This window comes from Aspergillus tanneri, assembly GCF_003426965.1.
Source record: "Aspergillus tanneri strain NIH1004 chromosome Unknown AapTan_4_pilon_pilon_pilon, whole genome shotgun sequence".
In the NCBI taxonomy this organism is placed as follows: Eukaryota; Fungi; Ascomycota; class Eurotiomycetes; order Eurotiales; family Aspergillaceae; genus Aspergillus; species Aspergillus tanneri.
Window position 1 is genome coordinate 4051719 of NW_022984631.1, and position 12472 is coordinate 4064190.

The 12472-nt window shown below is 44.9% G+C and overlaps 4 protein-coding genes across 4 annotated transcripts; 3 read left to right on the forward strand and 1 right to left on the reverse strand.

The window, feature by feature from the left end:
* Window positions 1-148: 148 nt before the first annotated feature.
* Window positions 149-1911, forward strand: TUB2_2 (tubulin beta chain; the record flags this gene model as incomplete). Its single annotated transcript, XM_033571149.1, has 8 exons — window positions 149-160; window positions 251-274; window positions 335-360; window positions 424-465; window positions 519-573; window positions 632-1087; window positions 1133-1467; window positions 1518-1911. The coding sequence occupies 8 exons, from the start codon at window positions 149-151 to the stop codon at window positions 1909-1911; spliced, it is 1344 nt and encodes a 447-aa protein (XP_033427181.1).
* Window positions 1912-7038: 5127 nt separating this feature from the next.
* Window positions 7039-8291, forward strand: ATNIH1004_006523 (uncharacterized protein; the record flags this gene model as incomplete). Its single annotated transcript, XM_033571150.1, has 2 exons — window positions 7039-7522; window positions 7567-8291. The coding sequence occupies 2 exons, from the start codon at window positions 7039-7041 to the stop codon at window positions 8289-8291; spliced, it is 1209 nt and encodes a 402-aa protein (XP_033427182.1).
* A 2224-nt stretch (window positions 8292-10515) lies between these two features.
* Window positions 10516-11359, forward strand: ATNIH1004_006524 (alpha/beta hydrolase; the record flags this gene model as incomplete). Its single annotated transcript, XM_033571151.1, has 2 exons — window positions 10516-10944; window positions 11006-11359. 2 exons carry the CDS (start codon window positions 10516-10518, stop codon window positions 11357-11359), a joined length of 783 nt encoding a protein of 260 aa, XP_033427183.1.
* Window positions 11360-12005: 646 nt separating this feature from the next.
* On the reverse strand, window positions 12006-12456 carry ATNIH1004_006525 (uncharacterized protein; the record flags this gene model as incomplete). Its single annotated transcript, XM_033571152.1, has 2 exons — window positions 12006-12185; window positions 12253-12456. 2 exons carry the CDS (start codon window positions 12454-12456, stop codon window positions 12006-12008), a joined length of 384 nt encoding a protein of 127 aa, XP_033427184.1.
* Between the last annotated feature and the right edge of the window lie 16 nt (window positions 12457-12472).

Here is a 12472-nt window from a genome sequence, read left to right on the forward strand (position 1 = left end):
GGCTGGATGCTCCCATGTACCTAGAGGCCCATGCCAGCTCAGAGCCTTTTTCCTCCGCACTTTCTTTGTTCCCAACCGACCGATCAGACAGCTCACCAGCACCTTTACTCATTCCCATCTGTTTCATTCCCATCTGTTTCTCTCCATCATGCGTGAGATTGTAAGACATAATCCGTTTTCTTCTTTTCATCTCTTTCCGCCTCAAATAAATTTCCGCCCGTGATTGGAGTACTGATTCTGTGAAATAAAGGTCCACCTTCAAACCGGCCAATGTGTAAGTGCCCGTACGCAATCATCCAACTGTGGATGTTGAGACTGAGAGGCGAATCTACAGGGCAACCAAGTTGGTTCATCTTTCTGGTACGTCACCGCCATGTCACCTATGTTGTAATTAAGTCTCCTGCAGTTACTAAGTTCACGCAGGCAAACCATCTCCGGCGAACATGGCCTCGACGCATCCGGAGTGTTAGTAGCAGCGATGTTCTTCGATCGCCGTCCCTCTCCTGACTGATTGTTAGGTATAATGGCTCGTCGGATCTAGAGCTGGAGCGGATGAACGTCTATTTCAACGAGGTCAAGGGTCCGCCCCAGGAATCATCGAATAGTCTGTGTGCTGACGTATTAAATCTAGGCCGGCGGCAAGAAATACGTCCCCCGCGCGGTTCTTGTCGACCTGGAACCAGCCACGATAGACGCCATTCGTTCCGGTCCCTACGGAGCTCTCTTTCGACCGGATAACTTTGTCTTTGGGCAATCGAGTGCGGGAAACAATTGGGCAAAGGGCCATTACACTGAGGGTGCGGAGTTGGTGGACCAGGTGGTGGATGTCGTTCGTCGGGAAGCGGAGAACTGTGACTGCCTGCAGGGGTTTCAGATCACTCACTCGTTGGGCGGTGGCACTGGGGCTGGAATGGGTACGCTGCTGATGTCAAAGATCCGTGAAGAGTTCCCGGACCGCATGATGGCGACATTTTCCGTGATGCCATCCCCCAAGGTTTCGGACACGGTGGTGGAGCCCTATAATGCCACTCTCTCCGTCCATCAACTGGTCGAGCACGCCGACGAGACATTCTGCCTTGATAACGAGGTATGTGAAGCTCTCAGTTCAGTGGAACCTGACTAATAGGCGTAGGCCCTCTATGATATTTGCATGCGCACTTTGAAACTATCGTCGCCTTCGTACGGTGATCTCAACCACCTGGTGTCGACGGTTATGTCGGGCATCACAACAAGCCTTCGATTCCCAGGCCAATTGAACTCCGATCTGCGGAAGCTGGCTGTTAACATGATCCCCTTCCCTCGGTTGCATTTCTTTATGGTTGGCTTTGCGCCGCTGACCAGCCGAGGGTCCTATTCCTTCCGCAACGTGTCGGTTCCCGAACTCACCCAGCAGATGTTCGACACCAAAAACATGATGACTGCCTGTGATTTCCATAACGGACGGTTTTTGACTTGTTCCGCACTTTTGTATGTTATTCCCGCTCCGCTCCCCTGACCGGAGACTGACTAGCGTCCAGCCGTGGTAAGGTGTCCATGAAAGAAGTCGAGGACCAAATGCGCACCGTACAGAACCGCAACTCCGGGTATTTTGTCGAGTGGATTCCTCATAATGTTCAGACGGCGCTCTGTTCCGTTCCGCCCAAGGGATTGAAAATGGCATCTACGTTTGTTGGAAATTCCACATCGATCCAGGAGCTGTTCCACCGCGTGGGCACCCAATTCACTGCCATGTTCCGTCGGAAGGCATTTTTGCATTGGTACACTGGTGAGGGGATGGACGAAATGGAGTTTACGGAGGCCGAAAGTAATATGAACGACTTGATGGCCGAATATCAACAATACCAAGACGCCACTGTCTCTGACGGGGAGGAGGTGTATCCCGAGGAGGAGATTGTCGAGGGGGAGGAATGATCGCTCCAGGTCGGGAGCAGACATGACGCTTGATTAATTGTTAGTAAATTAATTGTAGATCACTGATCTTTCAGTAAAATTGTTATCTGTTATTGGCTGCCACTTCCTTAAGTATCCTGTCTTGTTACCGTAGGTCACCACGTGACGACCGTCCCCATCTGACGACCGATTTCACACCAACAACTAAGTCAGGAATTGAAGCTTTAGAACCACATATAGTTTGAATTATACAGAGATATTTTAAGAGAATAAAATATGAGTCATAAAGAAGTTATCAAGGTTTTTTAATCATCCCGAAAGCGTTGTGGTAGCCGGATTTGCCTTCCTCGACGATTGACTGCCAGAGGGGCCTCTTCAATAACATCGGCAGCTGGTTCAACAATATCCTCCTGATCTTTAGCGGTAGAGGGCCTGGAAGGTTTCTTCTTGCCTCTCTTAACCCGTTTGAAGTCATTTTGAAGCTGTAAATCTGCCTCTTTAGCCAGGCGCTTCTCTGCCTTTTGGTGTCTTTTTTGCTCTGCTTCCTGGATACGCAACTCCCTATTAGATGCCCTGATTCTCTTTCTTTCTTCAACTAAGCGTTGTTTCTCTTCTTTTTCCTGCTGCCGGCGGATCTTTTCTTTCTCTTTTGAAGCCTTAGCAAGCTGTATTGCCTTCTCTTTTTCCATTTGAAGATCCCGAGCTTGCTGGATTTTCCTAGGTGAGTAGAATACTGCGTAGCCATCTTCTGGGGCACGTAGATTAAATATAAGCGGCTTTCCACGCTTTCTTCTCTTCTGCTCATTCTGGAGGGCATTTTCGAGGCCTTCACAGCGCAGTTTAAGCAGAATACTCTCTGTAGAGAGGCGGTGCATTGTAGAACTCAATTTTTTGGTCTTTTTATCATAAATATCGGAAACAACATGCTTGAGGAGCCTTTCAATCTTCCGCCAATCTTCTGCTTGTAGAACTGAGTGTGAGGATTCACTCGAGGAAGGCCTTTGGTCCTCCTCCTTAGTAAAGCGTCTCAAAACAACCTCTGGATCCCAGGGCGAAATACCAACAGATTTCCATGCACTTTCAATATTTTCAGTTGATAAAGCCGCATTCCAGCTTGGCCAGAATAGCCTGAAGAAATCCCGTTTGGTAATATGGCTTAGGCCCTGGCAGGCATGTAGAAAAGCCTCCAACTTATTGCTATAAGCTATAGACAACGGGCCAAAGATACTGACATCAAGCGGTTGCAGTGTATGGGTAGAATGAGGTGGATAGGTCATTAAATGAATCTTATTAGCTTCACAGAAGTTAATAAACTTCATAGTAATGTGAGAGTTATGGCCATCTAGTATTAAAAGGCGCCAACGCCTCCTGGCTTTGTCTTTTGTCTCCCGGTCAAAAATATCTCGAAGCCATGCAAATCCTATTTCATCGTTTGTCCAGCCAGATGAAGAAGAGGCAAAGAATGCCTGGTGATCTGTAGCATTGAAGTCTTGAAGCCATGAATCCTGTATCTTGCCAGAATTTGCTTGGTATATTAAGCCAGGAGACAGTGAGGTCTTATCTGCACAGATACAGGCAATTGTAGTAATCCACTCCCGATTACCATCCTGTAGGCGTTGTTTAAGGCTATCCTTTTCATACTGCTGCTTAGAAAAGATCCTCTTGCCTTTAGAAAGCACTCCAATTAGGAATCCTTTCTCATCCATATTATACATATTCTCTGCCTGTATGTCATTCTTGGATCTTTCTGGCCAACAACTCAAAATATAAGGTATATTTGTATGCAGAATCCGCCCGTTTGCGTGAAGAATCTATAGCAGTGGTATAGCGGTAAAGGAGCTCCTCTTGATGCCTCTTTAGAAAGCGGCCGGGCCAGTTCTTTCCAGGCTTAAGTCCAGTAATTTCCTTGACGAAATTTCGAAGCATCTCACATGAGGGATATAGGCCACGGCTAGATAGCTTATTTATACATTTTATAAGCTCTTTGGTCTGCTGGTTGTTGAGATTTTGTTGGTTTTCATACTGCTCTTCTCTAGAGCGCTGTACACCGCGGTGATGCCTTGACAGGGTTATTCGGCTCACATTATGCGTTTTCGCAATTTTAGTGTAATTAATCGATTCCCCTGGCTTCAAGGATTCTATTTCTGCTAAAGCCGCTTTGATAGGATCCATATTGACTGAGTTGTGATGGTTTAAAATCTACGATTCAAAAGTCGGTGTACCTAGAAATCGGTCGCCAGATGGGGACGGTCGTCACGTGGTGACCTACGGTATGTAGGATTCAGACCTGTATCCTGTCGCCCTTAGTAGGCTACGAAATGAGGCCTAAAAGTAGCTGTTTCGTTAGCAATAACTAATATTCCGATACTACGTATAACAACTGTCGAGGGCCCCCTCTTCTTTATTCTGTCTGGTTCCACTGTATTCCATCCAACCAATTGTATTCATATTATGACTAGGTAAATCGACAGAATAAAAGGTTTGATCTACTATACTACGCAAAACCGACCTGAGTTCCGTTGGAAAGCGTCGATCTTGCAATCACAAATCTATGTTGCCTTTTCCATTACATACAAGAAGCCAGTATTCGATATTTCTTTGATTTAATTTTGACAGCGATTTGAGGATCTTCCATTACAGTATGTTGTTTTTATAGTCAATAATTTTTGTATATACTTTGCCCTGCGACTTAATCGTTAATCTCGCTAGAGAACACCTGCATGTATGATTCGTATCTATGGTTTTGCTTGTGTATATATGGCGGGGGTTACTGGTATAGAGGAATCGTCCTGATCCTTTGCCAGGCAAAATTTGCAAATATTATGTACGAACTTTTTCATTGCAGGCCTAAGTTTTATGTCTGTAATATGGTTACATTATATTTTTGATACACTCATGTTTATCGACACTTGCCTTCTTCATAAATAACGGGCTTTTTAGAGTGGTCTGGTATATAGGGCACTTGGTGAGGTCTGTGTGTAGTTTATGGCCATGGTGAGCCCTGTCGTACGATCGTTTATATTATCAGCAATGATATAGGTTTGGTTAGTTGGCTTTTTATTTACCCTGACTCTGGCACCTCTATAACCACATTCAAACTTTACTATCCTAATAATTTTGGATAAATCCCTGTATGGATTGTTACTAGCTCATCTAACATATTAGTTGCTGGCTTGGTGGTGTGGATGACTTGATCGATTACTTTATAGAGAGGATGGTATGACCCGCCGAAATAGCCGCGAGTCTACCGTGGGCCTTTCTCACCTGTTTGGGTACAGCTTTAGTTATTCATCTTAAATATAAATGTAACGCAGTCTTGGACGTAGGAAGATCTGATCAGCGATAAGAGCTATTCTAATGGATTTATTAAAGGGCTCGATCACATTAGCATTGAACAATTAGCTAAATAGTTAATTGTTAAACAACCCTCCAATGCGTGAGAAAATAAACAAACAAATAACAGGAGAGCAGTGTGATATAGATATTATGTTTAGTAGCACAGGGAATTAACATATCTACCAACACTGAATTATTAAGTCGAAGTTGCGTGTTGAGCCACTATTAATCAAGGCCAGGCAGATCACCATATTTTGCCTAACATACTACCACTAATTAGTGCTGGTTGTTTTCTTTGCTTATTATGACGAATAGTAAACGAACGAACGTCTGAAGCTGTATATCTTATCGGCCGATTTTATTCGAGGAAAAGTGTGCAACGAAACACGATTTTACTATAACTTTTCTACAACAGAGGACTAAATTAGAGGCGTCTCAACACTACCAGGTCCCCGCATAATATAATCATTCAAAGCACCGGGGAATTGAAAATGTTAGAGAGCAGCTGTCCCGTACTAATCGTGTGGGACTCAAGTTATAGAGGACATACGGTCTATGCGGCCGTCGGCCTTATATCCATTCAACAGCCCATACTATCTATTAGACCAACTATATATCATTTACCAAATGGGCTTTTTCTAAGAGAGGAAGAAGAATAGGAGAAATACCATTCAGTTTTTTGCGTCACTAGCTGATTATGTTTTTTCACAGGCAAGCAATAGACTTAACATGTGAATGAAATGGTACCAATATAATAGTTTAGCGCAAGATTCTTTCTATTGACGGGGAGTAACACAGTTCTTTGCTGGAATAAAAAGTAGTCAAAATTATATATACTTTAAAATCATGTGGTGCTGCATACCGAACCCGTGGTAAGCTAGCTTAACGCTTCTTAAAAAATATTCTTTCTGTACCTAATCGATACAGATTGCACATAACGACTGCTATCAGTCCTTTCTGCCATTGTTAGCTTCGGGACTCTGCTGGTACTGTAGTTGAACACATACCACACCGCAGTTCAGTACGTGAAATGCTATGTTGTTACGATATGAGCATATATAGTAGCTAGGTGTCTGGCCATCGGCCAAAAGCTGTGCCTTTTCAGCCTGTAGGCGTAATGTTTGAAACCAAGCACTACCATGTCGCTATATGTAGCCTGCCACTCACTCCGGGAATAGTCGTATCCTCAAAGTTGGAAGCTGTTTGTGGCAGCCGCACTCTTCTATGCCCCTCAATCTTTTGTTTGTACAGTGCGACCATTCACCATTCAAAACATATATACGCATCTATTCCTACAGCACCCTGTGGGTGTTTGTTCATGTAAGTACTCAGCTGTCCGTAACTAGAGCTTGGAGGCCCAACCACCATCTGGTTTTACAGTACACATCACACCAAACTACTTGTGCAGCACATTGCGGGTTGACTGTTTATTTCAACCTGTTGAACACAAATGTCCTTCCTATTTCACATGAAAGCCAGAAAGTCAAATACAAAGTAAGCCAACAGAAGAGGTAGACTAGTCGCAGAAAGTGGTTAAATAATACCCTAAGCCCTTGGAATCAGTTCTGGACACCCTTCACTCCAAGCCCAAAAGAAAGTGTGTCCATTAGCTAGAATACGGTACGGGGCTAACATTACAGGTGTTGTAGTAAGAAAAAAATGTCTTTTAGGCAGTAGTTCTCACAACTCTTAATACGTATGTGGGGCTCTATTTTTATCAAGTTCCAATCAAGGATATGGTGTAAATGGTTTTCTTGCAGCTACAGGAAAATATCGATATCAGTAATGCCGAAGTTGGCATCAATATTCATAATGTTCAACCACCGTAGCTCCGTATTAATCGAAATTGCCTGTTCCAGCCGTTCATCAAAGGCGGTGTTTGTAGTAGCAAGGTTTTCAGGGTTCGTGTTCACCGACCACGCTGTTGTGAATGACGACGCCAATCCCCATATCTCCAGGTCGCAGTTGGAGGGCTGGGACTTTAACAATCTTGCAGCTGAGAGAGATCCTATATATCCTCGAGTGACTAACTTAAGTGTATCTGGAAGGTCTTGGGTGGATTTCACTCGGTCCATTCATGTCATCACATTATTTGGTCGTGGCTTTGGTGAAATTATTCGGCCAGTCAACAGTTGTTCGCATTGGTCCAGATTACCCCCCGGGCAGTCGTATATCGCGATTTGCCACGCTGATCTCCAAGAAACTATGAAAGCAGGCGGCGGCAATCCTTACTCCACGCCGGTAAAGCTGACAGATACTCTGATCTGGCGCATCCCAGAAGAATTTTCATGGCTGTGTGTGTGTGTAAAGACGAGCAAGGCAGAGCTCATTCGGATTTAGTTCAGGTTCTCTTATCCTTGAGCACCCATTGTGAACTTTCTCTGAAGAGTTTCAACTATGATAAGAAGAGTTGTGGCGCTCTTATATTTGGCTACAACTCAATTCACGGATGGTATTGGGCAGAAATCGTTGAACCATCACGAGAGCCCCCGGAGCCGCAGATGTCGATATTCTCGAAAAGAAAAAGCAGCTCTCCATCCGAAGATAGCGGGATTGGAAAGAGCTTAGACTCATTTACATTCCTGGATGGAGAGAGAGTCATGGGACCTAGCGCCAACTTCAATGCCAATGAAGAATACTTTGAGCCTCCTCGAGAACTCCCCGTGACACACACATCATGCCCAGAAAGAATGTCACCATGTTTTATTCCCGGAGACTACACTGTGGCTATTATCTGTGCCCTCCATAAAGAACTTATGGCAGTTCGTATACTCTTTGACTTTACCCATGAGAACGTGTCAGTCCCAGCTGCAGATCCCAATTCTTACGCTTTCGGACTGATGGGCAAGCTCGATATTGTTGCTACCTGTCTCCCCGATGGTGAATATGGGACAAGCCCTGCCGCAGACGTTGCTTCCAATATGAAACGAAGTTTTTGTACTATCAAATTCTGTCTCTTGGTTGGAATTGGCGGTGGAGTGCTTTCCGCCCAAAATGATATTCGACTTGGAGATGTTGTGAGCAAGCCAGTCGGCACTAGCGTGGGTACTATATATACCATATGATATGCAGAAAACTTTGAAGGGGGGCGAGTCTCGAATGAATGGCTATCTCAATACGCCTCCCCGATATTCGAGGCCTACGCTAAGTGAAATGCAGTCCGACCCAGGGTTTCCAAGGCTCCACTTCGAGCATACTTGGAGCAGATTGAAAATTGCAATAAAGAATACGCCTACCCTGGGCAGAGCAACGATATATTGTATGTTGCTACCTATTCACACTCCTCAGGGAAGGAAACCTGTGTCGACTGTGACACTTCCAAAGTGAAATCCAGGTCCCAGAGAGAGTGACAGCAGCCTGTGATTCATTACGGCACAATAGCATCCGGCAACCAGGTGATGAAGGATGCACTGACAAGAGACAGATGGGGCAAGGAACACGATGTCCTATGCTTTGAAATGGAAGCCGCCGGAATAATGAATATTTTCCCTTCGCTTATCATTCGAGGGATTTGTGAGTATTGCGACTCACACAAGAATAAAATGTGGCAGGAATACGCCGCTGCCACCGCTGCCGCTTTCACAAAGCTACTTTTATCTCGTGTTCGAACAGCAACAGAATTGGAACACAGCATGTCTTTGTTAGCACTGAAATAGTTAAAAGCCATACCAATGACCGAATGCCGCGGCCTTCGAATTCCGTATGTGTCCATTGTCTATAGCTTAGGTCTCGGGGGGAGCTCATCGTCCACGGGCAACCGCATAACTTAGATCACTCGCTCGCCGAGATCTTCAAAATTGTCAAACATTTCAGTACAGCCTTTCTACTTGATCTGCGACTTGATAAAGCAGACGTGTTCGTGGAGCGCCGTACCTCATACCACAATGGTCATAACCGACTATTGACCATTTTCCTTCGCAATGTAGAATACTACGAAGGCATCCTGTTTCTGACTACCAATGGGTGGCTGAGTTCGACGAGGTGATTTTGAGTCGAATTCATCTGAAGTCAGATACGAAAATCTGACCAAAGAGGCCCGACGGAAAATTTGGAGGCGGTATATTTATAATAAAACCAGGGAAAGTAAACAGAAAAGTAAAGTTAAAACCCAGTCCCTGTTGATCTGGGGTACTATTCTCTCTCAAAATAATTTTTTGATCTGGTATTTTCTTCCTGACCCCTTCCATCAAACCTTGATGACTTGAGAGAGCTGAATTAGATGTCTGATGTGACCTCTTACCCCTATGCGTCTGCCTGCTTTGGATCGCTGATGTATGTACGTTTCATTTTGCCCTCCGTGCAGTGGCTCTACGGTCCTATTAATATCCCCGCAACCTTGACGGCCTTACGATGGACATGTCACAGAGACAGACAGGGTGGTGCATTTGAGCGCTGCCTCTGGGGCCAAAAGTTTGGTATTCCAAGGTTCCTTCCAACGTTTCGGCCCGCATCAACGGCGAAGATCCCCACTATCGGACCCGAATTCAGTACAGGTACACCTGGGCAGGATTCCAAGTTTGCAGTTCAAATATTGGCTTTGCCTTCTTCCACTCCTGTCTTTTGATCAATACCATATACTGTTCCAAGGTTCCAAGGTTCCTTTCCTATTGATTTACCCCAAAAATTACTCAAGGTCTTAATCTCTATCTTTTTTCCCGTTCAATTGAATGCCCACCTTCAATTTGCAGACTAAATCCTTTCGCCCCCACGTTCTTTCATGCAAGTCGTGATAAACCGGTTGTAACGTTTGTCTGAATGCTTGTTCACTCCACAACTGAAGTGCGAGATGAGGAGAGGGGCTGTCCCGACCCACTGAGATATGTATAGTGTATGCAACTACTACTTAGCCCCCACCTGCAGGTACATGTTCTAGTACACGAAGTACCACTTACCTGTATTTACTACCTAGGTATGTACCTGTATTAATATCCTGGTAGGGTACAGCACCTCCATTGGACGGGCGTGGTCCGTTTAGGCTTACTTGCAGGTACCCGTTGCAACCTGACATGCTGTTGATTGTGTTTCGTAATGTATTAATCTGACATGCAACTGATTTTGAAGGACCGGTTATAAGACCCAGCCCAGATTGCAAATCTGCAGAGGTACATTGAAATTAGCAAGATTAGTTAATTAAACTATGATAAATAATAGCTACCACCAAATCTGCCACTCCGCCTTCTTTAACTTACTTGCAGGTAGCAATCCGGACTTCTTAGCTTTTTTCTTCTCAGCAATAATATTCAACATAACAAAGTCGCAACCTGTTTTCAAGTCAGACTCCCCTCCACTATGTCTTCGGCGAACCTCCCGGTGATTGTTATCGTTCCAGGTGCCTTCGGCACACCTCAAGGCTTCGAGAAATTGCTACCGTATCTGACCAAAGCCGGATACGCAACACACCCAGGATCATACCCTAGTTGCAATCCCTCTGATCCGGCCAAAGTGTCATCTCCTCAGGATATCGCTTTCTTGCGCGACAACGTAATACTCCCTCTTTTGAACGAACATGGTAAAGATGTCGTCATCATCGCACACTCATACGGGGGTGTTGTTGCAGGTGGCGCAGCAAAAGAACTTGCCAAGGGGACCAGAAGAGCCCAAGGTCAATCCACTGGCGTTATCGGCCTAATTTACGTGGCGGGCAATATTACACTTGATGGAGAATCTCTTTTCACTGCTGTAGGCGGCGCTTACCCTCCTTTTATCAAAGTCGACAAGGTACGGTCTACCCAGAACAACCGCGATCATAACCATAGGGTATTAATAATTTTGTTCCCAGCCATCTCAGGGGCTTGCTGTCATCGAACCGGCGATGGAGATTTTGTACAATGACTGCGACCGTGCCCTTGAGCCGGAATTGGATAAGCTAATGCAGCCACACGCACTCCGAGCTTTTGAGACACCCGCCACTGCGCCAGCCTGGGCGGAGAGTGCGTTTGATGGTAGGAGAGCGTATGTGCGTACACTGGACGACTGTTGTAACCCTTCATCGTTGCAGGATATGTGGCTGGAGAAGTCCAAGGTCGAATGGAAAGTTGTGGACTTTAAGACCGGACACATGCCATTTGTAAGCCAGCCTCAGGCTTTGGCGGAGCAGATTACCAAGTTCATTGATGGTTTTATTGCAAAGTAAATGGTGACGTATCCAGTGTCCACAGCATGGTGCAGAACTCGGAATACACACCAGTCAAGTTGACTTGCTCTATAAATTATTACCAACTGACACCTTTCTAATATAAGACGGACTGGTCAACTTGAAAAGCCTTTCAATAGTGATTAGCTCAAGAGTAAATTCCAAACCTTTCTACAAACTATTGCGAGCTGAACATATCTTTAGAATGAAACTCTTAACACTTTCCAAAGTGTTAGAGTTATTTTAATCTTATTACAGTACTAGAAGAGCTTTGAGAATACAAGTTAGCCATACAGCTTGCCTGTATCCCTATAGTATATATATAAACATATCATATTTACTTTAATATACTGCTAAAGTAATTGGAGTTTCTACAATATTGCAACTATTCGCGGATAAGGCTGTGCTACTCTTTATGTGCAAAATATATTCCATTACCGCTGGACAGAGCTCAGAAAGATTGAATTTGAATGAATTAAGCTCTCTGTGTTGTTACCTAGGATGAGATATCTCAATTGGGTGTCAAATATTCTTCAAGCAGGCTATATTGCAGGTCCTGGCTGGCCTCATGCATTCATATACCCCAAAATGAAGAAATCGCAGGGACACATGGTCTCCTTGGCCTGGATGAAATGTACATCATGGGCTAGGATGTTTTGCGTCGTGAAGAAGTTGAGATCCAGCGAAGCATGAAATGGGGGAACTCGACATAGTCCGTTGCGTAGTCGCAAATTTTTTCGAATTTAGTGCTGGGTTGGTGCTCTTTGCGAAAATCAAGGTCAATCTTGACACTGTCCCCGCTAAGCTTTCCGAAGGGGGACGGGTTCTACCCGGCTGAAGAAACTGATATTAGCTACCCTTCAGTTTGCGTTTACGAATATCCTTGCACTCACCTCTGAAACTTTTCCCATGATCGAAAACGGTCTCCCTTGGTCTCTGCCAATCTTAGGCGTAGAATACCAGTAATTCACAGACAACTTATGTGCCCAGCTCCAATGATATTGGGGTTGGAATGTTTTGTCGTCATCCGAGACGCTTAGCTTGATGGGGTACGTGTTGAAGTCTCCATGCACTACCACTCTGATATCGGTGATCATGGTGCCGAGGAAAATG